We start from the raw sequence: 24,699 nt of genomic DNA, 5'->3' as shown, positions 1-24,699 counted from the left end.
AGAGAGAGAAAACACTAGGCTTGCGGTGCCAGAGCTTTTGTGGATGTTGGTTATGTTGGCGCGTTCTTGGCTAGGTTCACTTCATTCCAGTTCGTTTGTTACGTTATTTTTTTTCTTCACTTGATTGAGCGGCTGTGTGTTCATCTGCTGCCAAAAGGAATGGAGGAATGAAAGACAAAAAATTTGTAGCTCCTTATTTCCGCTGCTCTAATCTGTTGCGCATCCCTCGCTTTTATTCCTCTGCCCAATCCTGTCTTCATCACTTACTCTGAAATTAATTTATCTTCCAATTCTCACCTTTTTTTTCTTTGGAAAATGTGTTTTTTTTTTCTTTTCTTTTCAGATCCTCCCTCGCAGAAATTAGAAATGGGATAATTGTACGCTTGGCTGGCAGGTCAGTGCCAGGTGGTCTGTTCGAACATAGTGAGATTTGGCAAATGTGACTGTAGAGGTGTGTGATGCACTAGTCCTCACTTCGACAAGAAAAAAAGAAAGCTTTGCTTGTCAAGGTGACAAAACAAGTAGCTCTTTTTTTAACTTGATTTGGTTGCATGGCTTTTGCCTGCCTGTCTTCTTTGTCTCTCAGTTGTTTGCTTGTCATCTAATTTCCTTGTATGTTAAATAGCATTCTTTGTTGTTAAATATGCTCAGTGTGCAAAACAGGTTAAAGTTTCGCAAAAGAAACCAAACACACTTTGTGCTTTAAATTCTGGCCTGCATGTTTTGTGGATGCAGTTCCAATGGATAATATAATTCACTGTGTCAACTTGTCATCTAACAACTGGCTAGTTTATATTGGTTTATTTTATTTGTTATAGTATTTTTAGTGGCAATGGTTTAATTAGCATGACCCCACCCCCCCCCCCCCCCCCCCCCCCCCCCAAACCAGTTTCCCTCCCTGCAGGTTAAAAGGTGAAGTTGGTTAAAAGGGATAGTTCACCCAATATCTAAATTTTATTTCTTCTGTTGAACACAAAATAAGATATTTTGAAAAAATGCTGGTTACCAAACAGTTGACGGAAGCCATTGACTGACATAGTATTTTTTTCCCATACTATGAAATTCAATGGCTACCATCAACTGTGAGTAAATGATGACAGAATTTTCATTTTTGGGTGAAATATCCATGTAAGATTAGGGTGCAGGATGGATATGGTTGGGGTTAGTTGTTAGCAAAGTGTTGGCAATCAGCACTGTGATTGACATGGCCAGTGACATATTTAGAATCAGCTGTGAAGTATAGTACAAATAGTAGTCCCATGTTATGTGGATTACGTCCGATCAGGAAAGGAAGCGAATAAAACGGAAAAGGAAGCTGCGATTTTAAATGCAATCCATGTGTTTTAGCACAAAGCAGCAAAGTTTGAATTGCTTTGTGGGCTATCTTACACAACACGTCCCACGATGATTACGTACTAGTTAGGTAGGCTAAGAGTAGTCCTTTGTTCAAAAGAGAACTAGCTCAAAGCGTTTTAGACCCCATTTACACTTGTCATCCACTTGTAATCGGATCAACGAAAATGCATAATACCAGGCGTAAACAGGGCCTGTGTCAAAATTAAAAACTTTTTTTTTTTAAATGAAAAAGTCTGTTGCACTACATCTAGCTGTTTTTGAATGCAAAATCATATAAATAAAGTGCCTTTAAAATTAAAACAAAACTTTAATTGTTCAGGGCTTCCGATTAGTTGACTAGTCATTCAGACAACACACCTACTAGTAGATTTTGAGAATATATAGGTTTTTACCTCTATAGATTCACGATTTTTACATTTTCTGAACAAAATGTGAGATGTTGTTGTTCTTGCAAAATGTCATTGCTAGCTGATTGCTTACTGCCCTAAATCAAAGGTACCCACCCCTAAGTCTCTATTATTTTCTGGTTTCTAGAAATGGCTTGGGTTCCTTCTTCAATACACATCTATAAGGTTTTGTTTCACACATTTTTGTCTGTCAGGCAAAAATCTGAAGTCTTAAAAAAGTAATGGCACACCTCTCCTTACCAAGCCACAAAATTTGAGGCATCATTCATGTCCGCAGCCAAAGTTTAATACTTAGGGATTTAGAGCAACGCTACGCTAGGCTAACTTTCATACTGAGCTTTTGCAATCAGTAATGGACAGATTTTCAGTATTCAGGTCATTATCATATATAGTTTAAACTTTAGGAAGATTAAAGGGGGAATGGGGTGCATGTTGCCCTAAATGCACTATTGTGTGTGTTTGTTTGTGGGGCCATGACACATCTCTTCATCCATATGCTAATATTAGTGCGCTGTGTGTAAACCACTATCCTTTGCTGCCTGGAGATTTAGGTGGTAAATCACTTCAGTCTTCTTAGCTCTAATCCTCCCCACATCTGTGCCCCTTTTCTCTTCCTCTTTACTGCTCTAATTCCAGTATGGCACAGTTGGCCTCATCCATCCAACTCAGGAAACATTTTGTTTGTCCACCCTCTTTTTTTCTCCCTGTGGCCTAATCCACTGCAGCTCGTTCTGTAGGGCTTTCAGAGAGCTGGTGTTGTCTCCTTCCGATGCGTTCACGTCACTCATGGTTTGTGACCTTCTCTGGATGGTTTAGAGGTGTGTGTGTGTGTGTGTGTGTTGGGTGAGGGAACGCACAGCAGTGTAATCGGCTAAGTGTCTCCCACTGCAGAAACAGCAGCACTGATTCAGCTTAGCCTGAGCAAACCAGGCAAATCTGCAATAATCCTCACCAGTCTGACAGTCCCACCATCTGGAACAGCGCCACCTTGTGCACACGTACACCCCATTGATAACAGAACATTTATATTGCTGTTTTTCTCTCGCCTATGTTTCTGCAGTAAAGCACACCGCCATTGGGAACCCCACTGTGGAACCATTTCCTGACAGTATGGAGATGATCATGTTTGGTGAGTTTGGAGAAGACCATATCACATCCTCGGGTGCAATTAATTCATTGCTTCTTAAAGTACCACTTGTGTTAGAGTGATGGCTCATGGGAAACCTGGGTTTGAGTCCAGGCTGGGTCATGTTCTATCTAATTTCTCCCCCTCTCTCCTCTTGATTTCCCGAGCCAATAAAAATGTAGCTAAGAGCCAGTTTAAATTAACAGAATCAATTGAAACAGAACAGTAGTTCTAATAAGCTGCCTACATAGACAGCATCTAAGACAGTATTCAAACTGGAATGGAACTGTAACCGTAAGTTATTACAATTTAAAACAACTGTTTCCTATTTTAATATAAAATGTAAATTAAATTTAATAAAATGTAATTTATTCCAGTGATGGCTAAGCTAAGTCTTCAGTGTCATATGATCCTTCAGAAATCATTCCAATATGCTGATTTGGTGCTCAAGAAATATTTCTTATTAATACCAGTTAAAAATAGTTGCTGTTTAATATTTTTGTCGAAAAAGGTGATACATTTTTTTCAGTATTATTTGATAAATAGAAAAGGTAAAAGAACAGCAATTATTTGAAATGAAAATCTTTGCTGTCACATCTGATCAATTTAATGCTTTCTTGTTAAATAAAAGTATTATTTTTTATTTCAAAATCTTAGCTTTTAAACTGTAGTGTAAGTGCTGTACATAGGCCATAACTTTCTCAATGGACACACATGAATAATTGCTTTTCACACAAATCATCTAAAGCTTGCAGTTGATTCCAGTTGAGATTTATGTTACCATGGGACTATGCTAAAAGGTTATACTCTAATAAACACAAAAATAAATAAAACAATATAAAAAGAATATTTTAAAAAATAATAAAATGTCATTTTGAGGTTTTATATATAATTTTTTTGGAGGTATCAACAGTGTCTGAATTTGACTTTTGTTTGATGTCAAACAGCTGTGGTTAGGAAGGCTTTGTATTGGAACCAAAAAGACAATTGTGTCTCTTTTTAAGACAATCCTATAATTATTGCCGTTTAATGTCTGTCCCGTTTCTGTTCAGGTATGGGATGTTTTTGGGGAGCAGAGAGGCGCTTCTGGAGGATTCCTGGTGTGTTTTCTACACAAGTGGGCTATGCTGGGGGCTTCACACCAAACCCCACCTACCATGAGGTGTGTTCAGGTGAGTCTAACTGTTCGTTCACCTCACATATCAAAGAGGTTTCCCAACCGTAAGGCCAGCAGCAGCTTCACTATACCCAAATTAATGCTTTGTTGCAGCCTTCGCTAAAACATTCCCTTCATCTGCAGTGAACTACCCAGAGTGCACTGCTCTCTCCCAGATCCGCAGCCCTTCCCCCTTCCTCTGTATGACCTACTTGTAGCCAGACAGTTCAGAAGAGATGAAATGGAGGGAGGGATGCAGCTGCTGTGATGTTGCAGTTTCTCAACTGATCCCAGTGAGAAGGTTCTGACTGCAGCTCTGCAGAGGGTTGGCTTCACACACAAATTCTCTTTTAAGTGTGTAGTTTGATGAAGACCTGCGGATGTCAGAACTGTGTTGGGTGTTTGGGTTAATATGTAGACAGGCTTTGTTATTTGTAAGAGTAGCAAACGCATATGCAGATACAGTTTTGCTCAGTAAGTGCATGCTGTTTGAGTACCAGTCAAAAGTTTGGATTCATTTGACAGAATGGTTCTCATGATCTTAAAAACCTTTTAAAGGTTTATGCTTAAAAGCTTGAAATTATGGTTTTATTATTATTTTATAAAATTATCATTGTGGCTTTTTTGTGTGCCTAAAATTGTTCTTGAATTTGTTTACAAAACCTATCATAACCACAAGAAATACAATCAAATAAACTTACTGTCCGTACCAAGTCAGTTAATTTTTAAAATGTTTTGAAGAAGTCTCTTGTTCACCAAGACTGCATTTATTTAATCAAAAATAGTCATATTGAAATATGGAAGCCATGATAATATTTTTCAGGATTCTACTTTATTTGTAATATAAATATTTCTATACATTTCTTTACTGTCACTTATGCTCAGTTTGAAGGGATAGTTCTCCCAAAAATGAAAATTATTCCATGATCTTAGGGTAAATCATTGGCTAATTTTAATTTTTGGGTGAACTATCCCTTTAATGCATCACCTTCCATTGCTAAAAAAATTTTTTTAAATGTCTTAATGTCTTTGTGAGATGAATGGTATTGTTTTTTGTGTATATTTGTTCAGTGGTTGTGTAATGTAGCTAAATATAATTTCTATATTTTTTAGCCCTTTTAATGATATTCGATATGTCATTATTAATATTTTTTTTATCTTGTGAATTAAATGAGCACACTGAAGAATATTTAATCTTTTCATTTAAAGGTGATATATTATGCCCCTTTTCACAAGATATAATATAAATCTATGGTGTCCCCAGAATGTCTCTGTGAAATTTCAGCTCAAAATACCCCCCCCCCCCCCCAGATCATTAATTATACATTTTCAAATTTGCCCCTTTTCCGGTGTGAGCAAATCAAATAGTGTTCTGTTCTTGTCTGTGCAGCCAACGACAGAGCAGTTTGCATGCTTTGCTCAAACTTTTGCCATTGCGTTAGAACTGGTTACACCGTTGGCGCTTGCGAATTATGCAAAAACCAAATGGCTTATTAAGAAACAGATTAAGGGGCGGTAATATTATAATAAGATCCCCTTCCTACGTCAGAAGGGGAGCGAAATCTGATCGGCTTATTTTTTTACATACTTCCCGAGAAAGGCTTACTAAAACAAAATTACTAGGTTGTCACTTATCACGTTTTCTGGGTTGGTAGATGCACCGTGGACCCGATTATAGCACTTAAACATGGAAAAAGTCAGATTTTCATGATATGTCCCCTTTAAAATGTTCTGTAAAAAAACGTAATAGACAATAAAAAAGTCATTAATTCTTAATATCCTTTTCTATAGCCATAATTTAATATAGACTGCAAAATCACTCAACAATTGTGCAGTTCTATTTGTGTTAATTCTTTTTCCTACCATTTCTTTAGGTCTAACGGGGCACACAGAAGTAGTGCGAGTGGTCTTCTCTCCTAAAGATGTCAGTTTAGAGAAACTTCTCAAAGTCTTCTGGGAGAGCCATGACCCCACTCAAGGTAAACATACACACCTATTCCCTCACATCTACAAACATTCACTCACACAGATGTCCATAGAAAGACCCCTGGGTTTGAGATGCAGTGGTCCAAAAGCAAACGGCCTCATGAGGTTAAAACATGGCTGCATCTGTCTGTTCACACTGCCCTGTGCATGTGTGTGTGCAGGATGGTCAGGATGATCTTGCGGGAATTGGAACAGCCTCAGACTGGCTATGTTAATGTGTCTGAGACCAATTCAGCCATGAGAGGAAAAGAGACATTGTGCATGTGTGCATTAGTGCAAGCGTCACCTATTCCTCCAATCCACTGGAAACAAACCCAATCCTGAACACACAGCTGATATTTGCCGTCTGTGTTGTCCTTCAGGTCTTCGTTTGAGAATTAGTAAGCCTTGCTGTCTGCTTGAAATCCAGCGCTAAAGATGAGACCCCAAAACCCCAACATATAAATACACAAAAATGAATTCACTCCATTCAGTTAATTGGTTGAGCAGAGAGACTTAATGTGTATCTGATCCCAAACAGACACACAAATAGATTAAATTATCTATCTATCTATCTATCTATCTATCTATCTATCTATCTATCTATCTATCTATCTATCTATCTATCTATCTATCTATCTATCTATCTATCTATCTATCTATCTATCTATCTATCTATCTATCTATCTATCTATCTATCTATCTATCTATCTATCTATCTATCTGTCTGTCTGTCTGTCTGTCTGTCTGATGTAACAGTGTGGCTGCAGCATGAAGCTGTTGTTTGGCTCTATGTGTTCAGTCACCCTGAAACAGAGAGAAAAGAGAGGAAGAGACAGTCCTCTGAAACATTCATAAAGCCTGACCCCGAGGACCTGAAGCAGACACACACACAACTCTTCGGCTCTCCTTCATCGCTGGACTGTGGGACTACAGTCTCTGCTTGAATAGTTTATATGACGTCTGTGGTTCGTTCAGTCAGACCCTGTAATAACTTTTCTTGTTTGTATTTTTTTCTTACTGGAAGGTACACAAATTCCATTTGGAGATCAGTAATGCATGCCTATAGATCTGCCAGTTGAAGACACGCCCCCTAAAAGTCAGAGTGTGGTTTTAAGGACCATGGAGTGGTTTTCTACTCTGAATCTTTCATGTGTCAAATCATCAGTTTGAGCCAACATGATTACCCTGTGTGTTTGGTTCTGTGCCAGCTCTCTAATTCACATCATGTTCTGAAGGTGTTTGAACTTTAAAAAGTCACTTGGAACACCGTCACCCTGTCAGCCAGAACGCCCCAGAAAGTAGAGCTCAGAAAATTACTCATAGAAGCCAGGGTTAGTTGTCAGAAATGGCCTTCAAATGTGATTAAACATCTGCCTTGCTCTGTTTTCCTTTACCTATGAGAATACAAGGGATGTGCAGATACATATTTTCAAAATCGATTAGTCTGTGGGTTGTCCGAACAAGTAAATGACTAGCTGGTCTTAAAGGGATAGTCCACCAAAAATGTAAATCTTTCATCATTTACTCACCCTCATATTATTTCAAACCTGTATAACTTTCTTGTGCAGAACACAAAATAATATATTTATAAGAATATTGAATAAGAATATTTATAATATCCAAACAACATTGGATCCTATTGACTGTCCACACTTTCATTGTGTGGAAGAAAAAATAAATCATACAGATATGGATCAGATTTGGATGGCAGACTTTTCATTTTTGGATTACTATCCCTTTATAGATGTCTTGCATAATTAGTCTGGCTGAGGAAGATGTCTATCCAACCCGATCTGATGTGTTTCTTAGGGGGTGTTTGCATAAGATCCATTCTTGCTTTAGAAAACAGGTAGACAGAGTGCAACAGAATAAAACGCTGAGAAGAGGTTTTAAGGTGCTTTTTTTTTTAAAGCTGAACTGTTTTTAACTTGACACTTTGTCTTAAAAATGTGTTGTATACATAGCATTTTAGGAAATAGTGTAGACTGAAAAAGAGAACTTGCAGCCTTTTATTCCAATTCCAAATAACAATTAAAATAATTAAATTCTATATTTCCAAAAGGGTTTATACTTCTACACCAAGGAATATACATGAATATACATAGTCATTTGTGATTACAGGTTTTAGAAAATATTTTTTTTACTCATGAATAGCAATTTCTACCCAATAAAAACTTTACAGCTTGACATAACTACAAAATGTATATTCATTATAAAAATAAACCATTACTTTTTAGGATTTTATACATTTTCATGATTTTTTTCAATGTCCAGAAATCACACTTATGAAATTCCCTCATATAGCCCAAGTGACCTTGGTTAAGAGTCTAGATAGACTAGTCAACCATCGTGACCCATCGGTAATGAACACACATATTCAGAGTCATGTGAGAACATGTATTCTGCTTGTATGAAACATACTCACCTAGGTTGACATTTAAATGTGCACTTTGTAAATATGAGCATCTTCTAAAGCAGAATTTGTCGCTGTGTCCCGTTTGGCATTTTTAGGCCATGTTTCATGACCCTGCAGGAGTTTGGGTAGGGAACCAGGATGAAGAGCATGGCCCATGTGCGTGACAGAAGCGTCAGATTGTGTTTTTTGGCGCAGGCCGCTGCACTGCAATTGGCTGTCGAGAATCGGGAACGTCTCTGTAGGCTGTTCATCCATGCATGCTTAACGCACACTCCATTTGTCCGCACCCGAACGCTCACATCATATCAACTATGAATCTGTGCACGTGTATGTGTGTGTTCGTCATTACTCTGAATCACGGGTAGACATATATGTATAGTGTGAAACTGCAAATGTGTGAGGTTTCATAGGATACATACATGCACGATTGTTCCCGTTGTGCACGGAGACCTGTGTATTCAGCTGCTGTCTCACAGTTCAAAGGGTTCTGCTTTCAGCAGCATGATTTAGAATCGTCCAATCACGGCTGGGATAGCAACATCTACAGCCAATCAAACACTCCCAGCACGCTCCTCTTCGTACCCCCGTCTTATACCCAGCAACACTTGCTCTGGCTGAGTCTTTAGGTCATGGTATTGAAAACGTGTGGTGGCTTCCTTAAACCCTATGCTCATTTTCTAAAAATATAGGCTGTATTTCGTGCCGCCATGCTACATCTCTGCGTGTGCTGACAAAGATAGTGCAGGAAGCCAGGGTGGGGAGAGGCGAGTTGGTAAAATTGGGTTCCTGGATGGATTTGACGAACAGGAAATGACTGAAGCCAGTGTAACAATTCTATCGCCTGTGGCAAACCATAGAACGGAGAAGTGTAGTGCGAACACACACATGAGAGAAACGCGCACATGCACGCTTGATCACCTCAGCAGTTTGTTACTTCCTTGTTTAAGAAAGACCCCCCCCCCCCCCCCCCTCCCTCCCTCCCCATTCCCAGCGGACCCCAGGGCTCTCAGTCTGTCTACAGGATAACAGCATCTTATCTTCTCTCCTCTCCTCTCCTCCCCCATTACCAGCTCCTTTTCTCCATCTTTCGCTCCCCCTCACCATCATCCCATCAGCATTTCCGCGGTGACTCTTCATTCTTACCCTTCGCTTTTATCTCTTAGTCACTTTCTTCGTTCCGCCATCCCTCGTTCCACTAACAGTGAAAGGCAAGAGGGCGGGTTTCTCTCCTTCTTTGTCCTCGTCTTTCTGTCTTACCACTTTCATCTTTTATCGTGTCATGTTTTTTGTTCTTGATTTGCAGTATTTATGTAGCTGCTGCGTCAGAGAGATGCGTAAATGCACGCTTCAAGGGGTAGAGACAAGATGGCTGACGCAGGCGCTCAAATGTAAAGGCTGAGCTACAATCTTCCAGGCCTGTAAATGTTAAATCTTGTTGTCTACCTGCCTTCAGTGTGTAACCTGTGACTGACACGTTTGCTATGATTGAACCTTGAAGAGCAAAACATCAATACACACAAGCTAATTATGTGCCGAAATTGTTTGGATCTCCAAAATCCCTCAGCAACACTCTTGATTTGTCGTTGAAAACAAAGGTTATTGGGTTCATGAACACCATTTTGTGCACAAGCCACCAAATGGGACAAATAGAAAAGACCCCCCCCCCCCCTTCTTTTTGGGGTTCAGTCTGCAGCGGGCACGTGCCTCTCGGGGTGGGGGGGGGGTGACCTCAACCCCTGCCTCTCCCCGTCGAGGGGGGCTCATTACAGTTTGTCAATCAGCTATAGCGGGAGGGGCTGACAGAGGTCATTTATGGAGAGTAGACGAGAAACGGTTGAAGAGATGCTTCTGTTGGATGGAAAAAAAGGCTAGAATTTGCTTTAAGAAAACATTGTTTTCTTTAAATAAAGAAACTGAGCTTATTTTTCAGGCATATTGGACCGATTTGGATGTTTTGTTGTTGCTTTTTTGAAGATGCTTGCAGTAAAAAACTATTCGTTACAAATAAATGTTACAAATAAATGCCTTTTACAAAAAAAATCTTTCGATACATCTAACAGCACCAAATCAGCATATTTTGATATTTGAAGGATCATGTGACTGAAGACTGAAGTATTTAGTGCTGAACATTCAGCTTTGTCATTACAGGAATTAATTAAAATGTAAACATATTAATTGAAAACAGTTGTTTAAAATGATTTTGCTGGAGTTTTTTTTTTTAAAATAAAATAAAAGCAGCCTTAGTAAACATAAGAGACTTTTTCCAAATACATTAAATACATTTTTCTGAAAGCTGGTCACCTCGTAGGGGCTGATATATTAAGACTACCCGCTTTATATCTGTAACCCACCTGCTTTTGGCCACTTCTACTCATGAAATTATGAATTTCTATTACATTATCACTGCATGTATTTAAGTTCCACACAGCTAGTCAAAGGTGACGGCCAGCACAACATAACATAAACAAAAATTATTAAATGCACCTTTAAAACCGTAGCATTGCTATTTTATTTAATTTTATTTAATTTTACAGGCTATTTGCCTTTAAAATTATGGCAAAAGGAAAGTGTGAGAAAAGGACTGAGATCAGAATATGACCGCCTAGATTCATACCTGCATCTCTGTGAGGACAATGGCTCTCAGTGTCATGAGCATGTGCACTACCCACTGTGCCATGGCCTCCACACTTCAGTTTGGTTTTCTTCAGTTTGGTTTTCTCCACACTTCAGTTTTGGTTCAGAGTGCGAGATTATTTGTGGTGTATAATTAATATATATATATTTTTTCATCAGTCAAATAATAGCGGCTACATGTTAAAAATAACAAACACACATGTATTAAACCATATTACATTTACTACACATTTTAAACACGTATTTTTATTCGCAAAGAGAATTGTGTGTGTGTGTGTGTGTGTGTGTGTGTGTGTGTGTGTGTGTGTGTGTGTGTGTGTGTGTGTGTGTGTGTGTGTGTGTGTGTGTGTGTGTGTGTGTGTGTGTGTGTGTGCACGTGCGAGAACAAGGTTGTGTGTGTATGTGTGTTACATAAGAGGTGTAAAAATAGACCCGGCTCTGCACCATTCCTCTTAGTTGGCTGCTCTCGCACGCACACTGCTTCACCGTACCCACAGGGCACACACAACAGTGCTCTGAACAACCCCTCACACACATACACACTCGCATCATACACCCTCAAATGCCCAAACATACACTCGCCAAAACCCTGCTAAAGCGTCACACGTGCACCTTCACAAACACATGGACATTCTCCATCAGCTTAGTAAACAAACACACAATAGCCAAACTGTTTGTGTGTCGTTTTGTTGGCTTACATTTGAGCCTCCTCAGTGGTTAGAATAAGTTGTTTTATCCGCAGACATTGAGAGGCACTTCGGTTGTCGTAAAGCAACAAATCCATCCGACTGAGATTTGGAGCCATCAGTATGACACATGATTGACATTTTGTATGACAGTGAAAATGTAGCTTTTGAAAGACCTGGACAGATCTCGGGAGTAAGTCCCCGGGCTTCATAATCCAGTCATACTGCTGATGTTCACCATTTTAATTTAAAAAGATAGTTCACTTCAAAATAAAAAAAGCTGTGATTACTTCCTCGCCTTCTTGTTGTTTCAAACCACCATGTTTAACCACCATTCTTTTTTTCACGCAATAAGATTCACCAAAAATGTGATCCATGTAGTTTGCGTTCTTCTGATTACGGATAAATGGCCAATTTCAAAGTTCTGTACTGCTTTGAAAAGTTAAATCAGTCATTTTAAATGCTATAAGTGAATCTAGACATCACAGCATTATAATGCACAGTATGAAAAGTTTTTTTGTCTTGAGATTTACTGAAGAATATATTTAACTGCATTATTAAATTATACTGTTTTATAAAGTAATATAATCAATTATCATCAACCAGTACTGACATTAAAAAATCTTGAAAAAATAAAATCATTAAAAAAATAGAGGCTGATAATTGATTTGGTATTTAAGGGTTATATTTTGAATACTTAAATAAAGCTATTGGCTGTGAACTAAAATTAACAGTCATTTTATGGAAAAGATCTATGTGAAGATTCTTTTTAAAATTATAGTTTATGATAAGAGTTGATGGGAATGATAGAATTTTAGGGGTGAACAATCCCTTTAAAATTCTGTCATTATTTTCTTACCCTCATGTTGTTCCAAACCTGTATGACTTTTTTCTTTGGAACAGAAAATAATATATTTTTAAGATATAAATACAGTTGTAATCGAAATTATTCAACCCCTTTTGCAAATTAGGTTTATTGGCAAAATGTACAGACTTTCAGCTATTTGCAATGAACTAATCCAACAAAAGTAATTGAAATAGTTCAACACAACAAATGTGTAAAGGGGTTTCCCTAAATTCAACTTAAAATGCAACTTTTAATGACTTCTGCAGTCTCAAAATTATTCAACCCCCTGAATAGAATCCCTCACTATAGCACAAATCAGCAAAACAGGTGTTGTCTCCAGCACACCAGATGTAACTAATCAAGGGCTTCATTAGTTGCACTAGGTGTTCTTGAGCTAGAGCACATTAAATATCTGAACTGGCTGGGTTTGAGTATCACAATTGACTGCATATTAGAAATATGGCTAAGTCAAAAGAATGGTTCAAAAAGTTAAGAGAAGATGATATCGCCCTTCACAAACAAGGAACAGAATACAATACAAAAATATAGCGAATGCACAAATTGTTCCTAGAGACACCTTTTGAAGCATAGTTTGCAAGTTCAAAAGTGAAGGAATAGTGGTTACACTACCTGGACGGGGCAGAAAAAGGAAGCTATCAATGACCACGGCCAGATTTCTGAGAAGGCAGGTTCAGAAAACCCTTGGGTGACTGCAAAAAACCTGCAGCAAGACTGAGGTTTCAGCTACACAGTAAGACGCTTACTAAACGCATGCCAGAACTCCAAGACGTTCACCACTACTGACCCAAAAGCAAAAGAAAAGTTGGCTCCAATTTGCTCAAAATCATATTAATACGCCACAGACATTTTGGGATTCTGTTCTGTGGTGCGATGAAGCAAAACTGGAACTTTTCGGCCCTATGGATCAGCGTTATGTCTGGAGAAAGAAGAATGAAGCAAATGCTAATATAAACACTCTGTCTACAGTTAAGCATGGTTGTGCTCGTGATGCTCTGGGGCTGCTCTGCATCCTCTGTCACTGGAAACCTGCAGCGTGTGGAAGGCAAGATGGATTCATTTAAGGATCAGGAAATCCTAGAAGAAATACGTCATGCAGTCAGTGAGGAAGCTGAAGCTTGGGCATCATTGGACCTTCCAACTGGACAGTGATCCCAAGCATACCTCAAATTCCACCAAAGCTTGGTTGCAGAAGAAGTCCTGGAAGATTCTACAGTGGCCATCAAAGTCACCTGACTTGAACCCCATAGAAAATCTCTGGTGGGATTTGAAGGCGGTTGCAACACGCAAAACCAAGAATTTTATTGAACTGGAGGCCATTGCTCACGAGGAATGGGCTAAGATTCCTCAGAAACGCTACCAAAAGCTGGTGTCTGGTTATACTTCTCGTTTACATCAGGTCATAACTGCAAAATGGTGTTCTACTAAGTTCTAAAGATGCTTACCATGAAGGGGTTGAATAGTTTTGAGACTGCAGAAGTCATGTTGCTTTTTCAGTTGAATTTGGGGAAAACTTGAAACATTTGTTGTGTTAAGCTATTTCAAAAACTTTTGTTTAATTTGTTCATTGCAAACAGCTGAAAGTCTGTAAATTTTGCCAATAAACCTGATTTGCAATGGGGGTTGAATAATTTTATATAGTTAACCAAAAATCTTTGGTAACCATTGACATCAATTGTATGGAACAACATGAAGGTGAATAAACAATGACACGTCTGTGTTTCTTACTTGTAACTTGCAAAATAATGTCCTCAAGCCCTTTTCATCCACCCTTCCAAATCTTTCCCTCCCCTCCTTCCTCGTCATCCCACCAGGAGAAGCCACATAAGTGCTGATATTTAAAATGCCTGGATTGGTCAAAGTATCCTTAGAGGATTGGTCTCTGTCAGGATGATTGTGTGCGTGCATGCGTGCGTGCGTGCGTGCGTCAGGCTTGTGCAAAATTCAGAATTTCAGAATTGGCCTCGATTCAATTCATGAATTGGAATTTGAATTGAATTGACTCCGCCCCACAGGAAGCTGAATTTGAATTGGAATTGGAATGACAGAAAGTGGAATTAAATTCATGGCGATTCAAAGAAATTCCACACAGTCACACATAGGGTGACCACCATCAAACAAACCAAATGTGGGACGATTACTAAGTTTGTCTGGGACATGTTACCAACACAAAAACATAACCTGAAACTGTTATATAATGTCCATTTAACTTAATAAAAACATTTGTATTCTGCATTTCAGCTGATAAAAATACTTTGTTATTTAGTCCATTCCAGACAACACAATTACATCACAATGTAACATAACATGTCTTTATTATACAGCCTTATATATTGAGATTATATTACACCAAACATTTTCATATTTTTAGAAAGGATGTGAATTAAAACAACTACAGCAGGCAATAAGTTGATAAATTCTGTTAAATTAATTTTAATTTACCGAATTATCCATTTGTTTTCTGACAGGGAACACATGGAACGAATCACCGCTCAACATTTTGATTGACAACCTACTAGTGACCGTGTTTACTCCTTTCTTTTCAACCATTGGATATGATTTTAAAAACGGCTGTTGTAATTGTACTTCTGACAAAGCGCTGTTAAATATAGGTGAAAAACTACGGCGCAAAAAGAATAAATAAAATGCTTTCTTAAAAAGGCAAAAGAACGCATGCACATTTTCTTAATATGATAATTAAAAACAAACAGACTGATAAAAATGCGAGACATTTTCTCAATATGCGACGTGGGGAACAAGGGGTGAAAATGCTGTGCGGTACAACACAAAGCGTGACGGGTGGTCACCCTAGTCACACAACAGAAAGAATATGTTGAATCTCACATACATTCAGCGTTAGGAAGGTTACTTTGGAAATGTAATTGCTTACTGTTATAAGTTACCCATTATAAATGTGGCTTGGATTATTTTATTTGGATTACTTTATCAATGTAAATCAATTTCCTTTAAATTTGATTAGTAACTAATTAAATTACACATTTTACCTCAGTAATACAACTAAATACAATTTCATTAATTTTGTAATTCAATAACGTAATTTCATTACAGTTAACTCACTCCTCAACCCTGCATACATTTTGTTCTAATATATATATATATATATAACAAATGTCCACCTAAAATTGTTTTTTTTTTTCTAAAGATTTACTGAAGTAATTCTGGGAGTCATGTTCTATCATGTTCTGAGTCATGTTCTATCATGTTCCGAGTCATGTTCTATCATGTTCCACAAAATTACAATTACAATAAATCAAACTTAATCATTTGTTCTGTGACTAGAGCTTTTAACATTCATTTCCGGGGGGAAAATATTTCTTGTTAATGTAATCTGTACAAGTAGTTCAAACTAATATCATTTATAGAATATGTAATGCGATCATATCTGACATATACTCTAAAGCTTCATTGTTAAACACTTCACTAAAAATATCTATATGAATTTCTTAGAATTTGTTTTGAATTGCAATTCTGCTTCCTTATATTCAAATTCGAATTGTAATTCTAGATCCTGTTTTTGACATCAATTCAAATTCAAGAATTGAATTGGAATTTAGGAGTCATTCTCAATTCAATTCTGAATTGTGCACAAATCTGGTGTGTGTGTGTGTGTGTGTGTGTGTGTGTGTGTCTGTGTGTGTGTGTGTGTGTGTGTGTGTGTCTGTGTGTGTGTGTGTGTGTGTGTGTGTGTGTGTGTGTGTGTGTGTGTGTGTGTGTGTGTGTGTGTGTGTGTGTGTGTGTGTGTGTGTGTGTGTGTGTGTGTGTGTGTGTGTGTGTGTGTGTGTGCGCGCGCGCGCGTTTTCACATGCATGTACAGTTTATTCACTCACAAGTACACATAGTAAAGCTTTCCTTTCTTCCCTCCTTCTAAAGCAAAGGGTGAAGCTTCTTGAACTCTGCATTAACAGAAATAGTTTTCCTGCGGGAGAGCCATGTTATGGGGAGAGAGAGACTGCGTGTGACATTTATGGAGCGAGTTTCTGCCCAGCTCTCCGCTATCACCCTGTTTGTGCGCTGACAACACATTTGCAGCGTTCTCCACTCACGGTTCATGTGCGTGTGTGCGTGTGTGTGTGTGTGTGTGTGTGTGTGTGTGTGTGTGTGTGTGTGTGTGTGTGTGTGTGTTGAGAGGAGAGATTCTGTATATTATTCAGCTTGAACAGGGAGGATCATCAATAATAACTAAGCGCTGTGATGGAGGCTGTAAAAAGAAGTGCTCCACTGTCTCGGGTGGAGTACATTGAGTGCTCGCTGTTTCCTTTTTGTTTTCAACTCTTTTTTTACTTGACATACAGTGGCCCTAAAAAGTATGTGGGCACTTAAACTTCACTTAAAAATGTCTGAATGCCATTTAATTAAATAACTAAATTTCCAGTTTCCACTAAAATACTAAGCAACAGACCTGTTTTCAACATTGATACTAATAATGTTTCTTGAGCACCAAATCACGGTCTGGAATACTATTCAAAATGCAGACTAAAGGTATGTGGTCTCTGGTGGTCAAACGTTAGTGGATTATTTCCATAGTTAATTCTGCGTACCCCTATGTTAACTTGTGGGGGACTGACTTTGTAGATCTACTAGATGTTTAAAAGACATTGCAAAAATGTCTCAGAAAAATCAGATTGTAAATGTTTGATTTGATATTGGGGTATTTGCAGTGGCATTCAGACGCTAAGTGTTAATTAAGTGTGCAAATACTTCTCTCTAGAAACATTTTCTTTAATTTGGCTGTGTGATGTGTTTGGCGGCTGTGATGACACACAGGCCTCAGGGTCACAAGGAAGGTCAGTGACTGTCGCTTTGGCTTTGTAGGATCAGCCAATCAGAACGCAGTGTTTTGGCCTTTGAAGAGAGAGAGAGCTACAGAAGTCACCACGTGGTAGAGAGCGCACAGCAAGATGGCCGACATCCAGTTCTACGGAAAGATGGATGAGAGACAGTAAATTCACTGTGGAGGTTAAATGACAGGAATGTACTGAAACACAAATAGCTTTCCATATATTACCAAGGGGCAAATGATTCCAAGACTGCTATATTTTTACATTTTTTAACTTTTCTCTTTCTTTCAGTAACATCACAGTAGAATCGAATGTTGCTTGCTAATGTTTGAAACATCATTAAAAATATTGGCATGTCCAGTGTGTCTGACATGACTGCAAATTCTTGAGGTGTGAGATTTTAAATGGGTCTAAAGCATGTATATGTGTGTGTATTTTTTAGGAATGGCACAGGGGAATGACCATGGCACACAGTACCGTTCTGCCATCTACACCTACAGCCCAGAACAGCAAGAGCTGGCCATGATGAGCAAGCATGTGTACCAGGAGGTGCAGTATCTCGAAACACACACAAACTTTACATTGAATTCCGTTGCTTTAAAATGAGTTAATGATATTTAATAACCCCTAACACTAGCCCCTTCAAACCCTTCATTAAGATTCTGTTATTTATTACTATTTGCTATGATTATTAAGATATTACTTAGCTAAAATAAGGATATGTCATACTTTGGGATATGGCATACGTCTACTTTTATTGTGTTTATATAAAGCTAAATTAAATGTAATTGCTGTACAAAAAAGCCCTACAAGATAACTTTTTGCATTTTTATATATTTTTTATTTAACAATTATTTTTACATTTGAGAATGTCCCCAAAGGGAGATTTTTTTTTAATCAGATTTTGCTAACTTTAGGGGACAGTTTTGTACTTACAGTGCTCATTTGTGTAATTTTTCTAAATTATGTATTAGACGGGACATTCATGAGCAATTAAGTACATTATCGTTCAAAACATTGGTGGCCAGTAAGATTTGTTTTTCTATTTTTGAATATACTTAATTTTTGCATCAAGCAATTTATGGATTAAATTGTTCAGAAGTGACAGTAAAGACATTTGTATTGTTACAAATTATCTATATTTCAAATAAATGCAATGCAGTTCATTTGAACTTTGTATTCATCAAAGAATCCTGAAAAAAAATGTCATGATTTCCACAAAAATATTAAGCAGCACACCTTGAGCAGCAAATCAGCATATTTAAAGTATTTCTGAAGGATCATGTGACAATGAAGACTGCCGTAATGATGCTGAAATTCAGCTTTGCCATCACAGGAATTAATTACATTTTAAAATATATTAAAATAGAAAAGTTATTTTAAATTATAATAATATTTCACCATATATATTTTTAGTAGTTTTACTGTATTTTTGATCAAATAAATGGTGAGAAACCAAAACTCAGCCTTGGTGAGAAATGTAAAAATAAATAAATAAATAAAAATACCAAACCCAAACAGTAATTTACATGAATGCATTATTAAATTTAGTGTAGAAAATATAACCACAGATTTAGCCAATGATTTGCTTTTTCTTCCCCATCACATCTCCAGAAGCGCTTCTGTCCAACTGTCCACTGTCAAACACTGTCCGCCCACAGCTGTCAGAAAGATGCGTTTGTGGATGCTCATGAACGCTGCTCATCTGAGTGTCTGGACTGTTAGCCCTGTCGAACTAGCGTGATGAGGCTTTGTTTTGTGAGGTGCAGGTGCTTGGGTAAACATCACCGTCATCTGTCTTGCTTCTAGGGCTCAGATGTGATTTGGGTGAGAGGGGAATGAGGCGGTGGCAGGGAGGTTGGGTGACCCCTCTTGACCTTGGCCTTGTGCGCATCAGGGGTGAAAGGTCAGGCTTGCGGGAGACAGCTGTGGTTAAAGGGACGCAATCAGATCAGGGGACCGAAACGGACATGCTGTTGATGGCCCTAGTGACCCCACAAGCTTAAATGAACGCACACACACACACAGATGTAGTGAGGACGAGGGGGTGCACGCCACAAACTGCATGTCAGCAGGGGTTAAAATTGACCAACTAAATTTTATGTGTATCAAAGTGTTTGTATTTATAATGTATTTATAAAGTGTTCTTGCTAAATAAAGAAAGGAGAATACATGGATGAATTGGACAGACATGCCGTTATTATATATATATATACACACACATACATTTTTTTTAATGTTTTTAAAGAAGTCTCATGCTTACCAAGGCTGCATTTATTTGATCAAAAATAGTAATATTTTATTAATAGTTTATTCCTGTGATGGCAAAGCTGAATTTTCAGCTGTCATTACTCCAAATCGGCGTTACATAATGTGCTAAAGATGCTGATTAGGTGCTCAAGAAACATTTCTTATTATTAGTAATGGAGAAAACAGTTGTGCTGCTTAATATTTTTTGTTGAAACGGTGATACTTTTTTCAGGATTCTTTTATTAGAACGTTCAAAAGAACAGCATTTATTTGAAACAGAAATATAATTTTATTTCCCTTTTGATAAATTGAATGTGTCCTTGATGAATGAAACAAACAAAAAAAAATGTTGCCTAAATAATGATCGATATATGATTATATACGAGAACTGGTGTTGATAGTATAGAACTATTGTGTAAATAGTATTACAAATAAATGATGTTGTAAAAAAGTTGTACAGTGGGTGATATGACCTGAATCCTGAAGGCCTTTTGTATGGAACGAATGGCTCCGGATTGCATGAAATCTATTTTAATTATGTTTATTAAAAGTGCGACACATCTCCTAGACTTTATAGCTTTTCCGTGCTGTCGATTCTTGTGCTTCTCTCCTGATCCTTCTCTCTCTGAGGGCAGAGCGAATCTGAAGTGGTTTCGAAGAGCAGCTTGGTTACATAAGCAGCAGTGATGAGATTAGACATGTTAGCCCAGAGTCTTGTTAAAATGTTGAGGAATGTGCGTGTGTGTTTGCGTTCATCTTACTACGGAAAAGCACAACTGATTGTGGAGAGTGAGAATTTTGAAGAGGGACAGTAAAATGAAAGACAGACGTGATGAGTGTGAAGAGATTGATGAGGCCTTTTTGAGGACTCTTCCATCAGGTCAAACTCAGGTGATGAATCAGACACCGACATCACATGCAGACAGGAAATGAATTATTAGCACCCGCTGAGAGTTGCACTCCATCAGAGTCTCTCAAAACTCTGCCATCAGTGAGGGCAGTCAGGGAGAAGGAAAAGCAGGAGTGGGAGAGGAAGAAGCACTCTTTTAAATGCTGTGGATGAGGACGGGAGGGGTGCTGTAATAAAATGTAGGAATTTGCAGAACATCAAAGAGTTTTTATTCAGTGGTGAAAGAGAGCGAGACGCAGGAAGAGAGAATGGAGGTACAATTCTGCTGCAGTGAAGCACTTTCTCAGAGGAGTTATTTTGGGGATTTGAATGGAAGTTTATGAATTTTCTTTGTTTATCTGCTTGTGTTATGCTGCAGACATCAACATTCTATTCATTTATTTATTTATTATGGATATGTTATGTTCTTTTCATGGCCCATATCAAATAATGTGGAGAGATGAGGGGTTTTTTTAAGAAAAAGGCAATGCACAAATGGGATAAAAAATCTTTTTAAAGTCAAGATTTACATTTAGAATAATTATATTTTTCGTCTTTTGTGCAATCTAATGCTGTAGTTCTTCCCACTTCAAAATTTTATAATATTAATTATCAAAAATAAAATTTTGTAAAATTAGATTTTTTATGAAATGAATAGACCGTATTGATGTAGCACCCATATGCGTCTTTTTTTACTTCATTATTATTTTCTTTAGTCATGTTTTCTTTTGTTTGTTCCCTTTATAACCCATGTAAAAACAAAATAAAAAGTTTTATTTGACATTAACCGATTAAATTCACAATCTAATCAATTTCCTTTTTAGGGGGGTGGGGGGGGGGGGGGTTTCACATGTTTTATTGTGAAATATGTCAGTTTATGGAAACCAAATGCGTTTTTTGTTTGGTTGTGACTTTAAGAAAAAAGGAAATCGATTTAATTATCATTTCGACCATGTTAGCAGATTTTGATCATGAAAAGAACCATGTAATAATCATAAATGTAATTGGCCTTTCTTCCGAAATGCTAATCGCTAGTGATGCCTATCTCAGGTTCCCAAAAGCTCTCTATCTAGAAACAAAATCTCTCTCTCTCTCTCTCTCTCTCTCTCTCTCTCTCTCTCTCTCTCTCTCTCTCTCTCTCTCTCTCTCTCTCTCTCTCTCTCTCTCTGTTCTTTGTCATGTAATCTTAAACACATAGATGCTCATGCTCTCACACTTTGATCTGTCTCCTCTCACAGGTCACATGACCCTCCGCTGTCTTATTCCCTCTCACAAAATGCAGGAACAGCCAAGTATGACAAAATGGATTCCTGACTATATCTCATGCACACACACACACACACACACACACACACTCATGCTTACATGCAAACTACAGAACATACAAAGAACAGGCTTGGCCTTTACACTGTTTTTTTTTATATAATGCTGTCGTCCTCTTGAATGTTTAGCCTAAAGTGAATCACACATGTATATACAGATGTGTGTATATATACACCTACACATGCTTTTCTATTTGTGCATCAGAACTACTACTTCTGATATATATCTCAGCTTTCAGTAGAGACTCCAGTTTAAACCAGAAACCATAAGCAAGATAGCTAGGCTAAAACACTGTCATGGTTTCCATATTCAGATATTTTGCAGCATAGCTTTTTAGTTCATAGAAAGAGCTGCATTAATATCCATTATTTATGTTGTAATGTTAAAAGTAAGACAAGATGTTGCAGTTAAACGTACACGGGGATTGTGTGTGTTAGTGTGGACGTGCGGATTTGTTAGCGTGTGTGTAAATAGTCTTATAAGGTGAGATTGTGCCAGAGACCCAGAGAGAAATTCTGCTTGTGAAACAGCTGTTATGAAGACAGTATATACACCAGAAAATAGTTGGACTAATAGTAACATGAGTGTGTTTAAGGATGCAGAAACCCTTTTGTGTTAGTGGCATTAGTTGAGTCATCAGAGTCACATGAAGCATATTCAGATATGCAAATTCTTATGTAATATCTCTCTCTCTCTCTCTCTCTCTCTCTCTCTCTCTCTCTCTCTCTCTCTCTCTCTCTCTCTCTCTCTCTCTCTCTCTCTATATCACTCTTTGCTTGAATTCCCAGCGAAGTGTTCTCCTCCACCGGAGAGACACAGACCACCGAGCTTTGACCGTGCAAAGTTTCTGACACCTTTTCCACACACACACACACACACACACATACAATTTCCCCAAATGTACATTTCCTCTGCTTTTAATGTACACTATTTGAAATAATTTGCACAATTTAAAGGGTCATAAACAGGGCTCAACAATAAAGATTTTTCTCTGTTGGCCCATCCAGGCCAGGTACATTAGATTTGTACTTGACCTGCCAATGTAGGCCTAGACCCAAAAAAAAGAATTTAAAAAAAAATGATATGATATATATATATAATATTTTTTTTTGTGAAAAAATTTTTTACGTGTGCCAGAGGTATTAATTAATCATTTAAGAAAAGGGGAAACCTATGTGCTCTTTAGAACCACAGAAAAATGTCAATTTATTTTATATAAATTAATTTTTTTTACAGAACATTTTCTTACTAAAAATAACAGCATTTTATTTATGAGTAATTGTAATGATGATAATAATAATAATAATAATTATTATTATAAATATCATTATAATAAATAATGATGAAATGATGTAGCACTGTAGCAAGTGTAACCATGTAATAATCCAGTAAGATCATTCTCACCTTTTTGCCTTTTAAAAATATTAATTTCACAGACCATATTTTTAAATACAAAGCATATGGGGAATGTTGAATTTATGTTGTTGTACAGTTATCTTTGTTTTGTTTATGTCCCGGCTGTTGTTAGGATATCAGGATATTATGGTGCACATACCGCCTCTTTTGTTCGACATTAAATCAGAAGCGGAGTAAATGCAGCAGACTTCTGTCACCACCTAGTGACTGAGATCGAAAACTACATACAATTCAAAAAGGACAGTTGCGATGGCTCAAAAACCAGCACAATAATTATTTTCTCTTTTTCTTTCTGTTCTAGAGACATGTGAGCTTTAGAAATACTGTGATTGATGTTCAAAGGTGTTGTGTTTTCTATGTTACTACCTAAAGCTGTTGGAGTTTACAGAAGTGACCCCTAGAGGGAGACAGAACTTCAACCATGTCCCTTTTAAAGAGTTTTGGACACTATGCCTGGCTTTAACATCTCTCACACACGTGTTGTTTCAGTTCACATCGAGTTACTTCTCCCTAGACAGCAATCACGTTTACCCTCTTGATATCAAGAATGTGTCATCATTTACCGTCTCTTTCTCTGCCCTTCTGCTAGGCGCTGGCAAGGAAAGGCCTGGGTGAGATCACCACAGAGATCCGAGAGCACACCGATTTTTACTATGCTGAAGACTATCACCAGCAATATTTGCACAAGGTGCCTAAAGGATACTGTGGGTTAAAGGGCACAGGTGTCACCTGTTCTTTTGGAGGAGAAAAAGATGAACTCTGACTTCGGGCACACAGACATAATTGTCTGCTGTTTTAAATTTTTTCATAATATATTCACTCTCATGTAGTTCCTTTTTTCTTGAGGAAAGACATATTTAATATTCTTCTGAAAATATTAAAAATATGAAAATATACGTTATCTAAAACCATAACAAAACATTTTCATCACTTGAAATAAAAAAAAACTTTAACTGAATTTTAATTAAATACTTTTTTTCTTTTTATTTTTTTTATTTCAACTACTTGCCAAGCAACATTTTTCATTTTTGCTAATCTTCTTTTAGTTACTTTGGCCTGGTTTCACAGACAGGGTTTAGATTAAGCCAGGATTAGGCCTTAGTTCAATTAGGACATCTAAGTAGCTTTTATAAACGTGCGTTTAAATGCGTTTAAACATTGATGTGCCTCTTGAGAAAAATGTTAAATTCAGTTAAAGCAGCTCAAACATGCATTTAAGTCTGGGACTAGCTTAAGCCTTGTTTGTGAAACTGATCGTTGAAGAACTAAAATAAAAAAGGCTTACATTGGCTTGTATACGAGCCTGTATATATCGCTCCATTTTCTGCTGAATCAGTTTCTGGTTCAAACATATATGGCTGAATTAAACCAATATTTCCACTTGCCGTTGTGTAGCATTTACTACAGT

At 37.5% G+C, this 24,699-nt stretch overlaps 1 protein-coding gene across 2 annotated transcripts in view; it reads left to right on the top strand.

The window, feature by feature from the left end:
* msrab (methionine sulfoxide reductase Ab) overlaps positions 1-24,429 on the top strand; it is a 29,202-nt gene extending 4,773 nt beyond the window's left edge. Inside the window, exons 1-6 of one of the 2 annotated variants that reach the window (XM_077239714.1) lie at positions 2,498-2,581; positions 2,824-2,892; positions 3,942-4,061; positions 5,920-6,024; positions 17,856-17,962; positions 23,881-24,429. In XM_077239714.1, the coding sequence (XP_077095829.1) occupies positions 2,533-2,581; positions 2,824-2,892; positions 3,942-4,061; positions 5,920-6,024; positions 17,856-17,962; positions 23,881-24,054 (624 nt within the window). In that variant the 5' untranslated portion in view covers positions 2,498-2,532 and the 3' untranslated portion in view covers positions 24,055-24,429. Of the gene's footprint in view, positions 1-2,497; positions 2,582-2,823; positions 2,893-3,941; positions 4,062-5,919; positions 6,025-17,855; positions 17,963-23,880 lie in introns of those variants that run through there. The other variant, XM_077239713.1, reaches the window with a different exon arrangement.
* Positions 24,430-24,699: the final 270 nt, after the last annotated feature.

This window comes from Siphateles boraxobius, unplaced genomic scaffold (genome assembly GCF_051911475.1).
Source record: "Siphateles boraxobius isolate OS27281-9 unplaced genomic scaffold, OSU_SipBor_1 22, whole genome shotgun sequence".
NCBI lineage: Eukaryota > Metazoa > Chordata > Actinopteri > Cypriniformes > Leuciscidae > Siphateles > Siphateles boraxobius.
The sequence above is the reverse complement of the archived record's forward strand: the minus strand, read 5'-3'. Positions and strand labels throughout refer to the sequence as shown.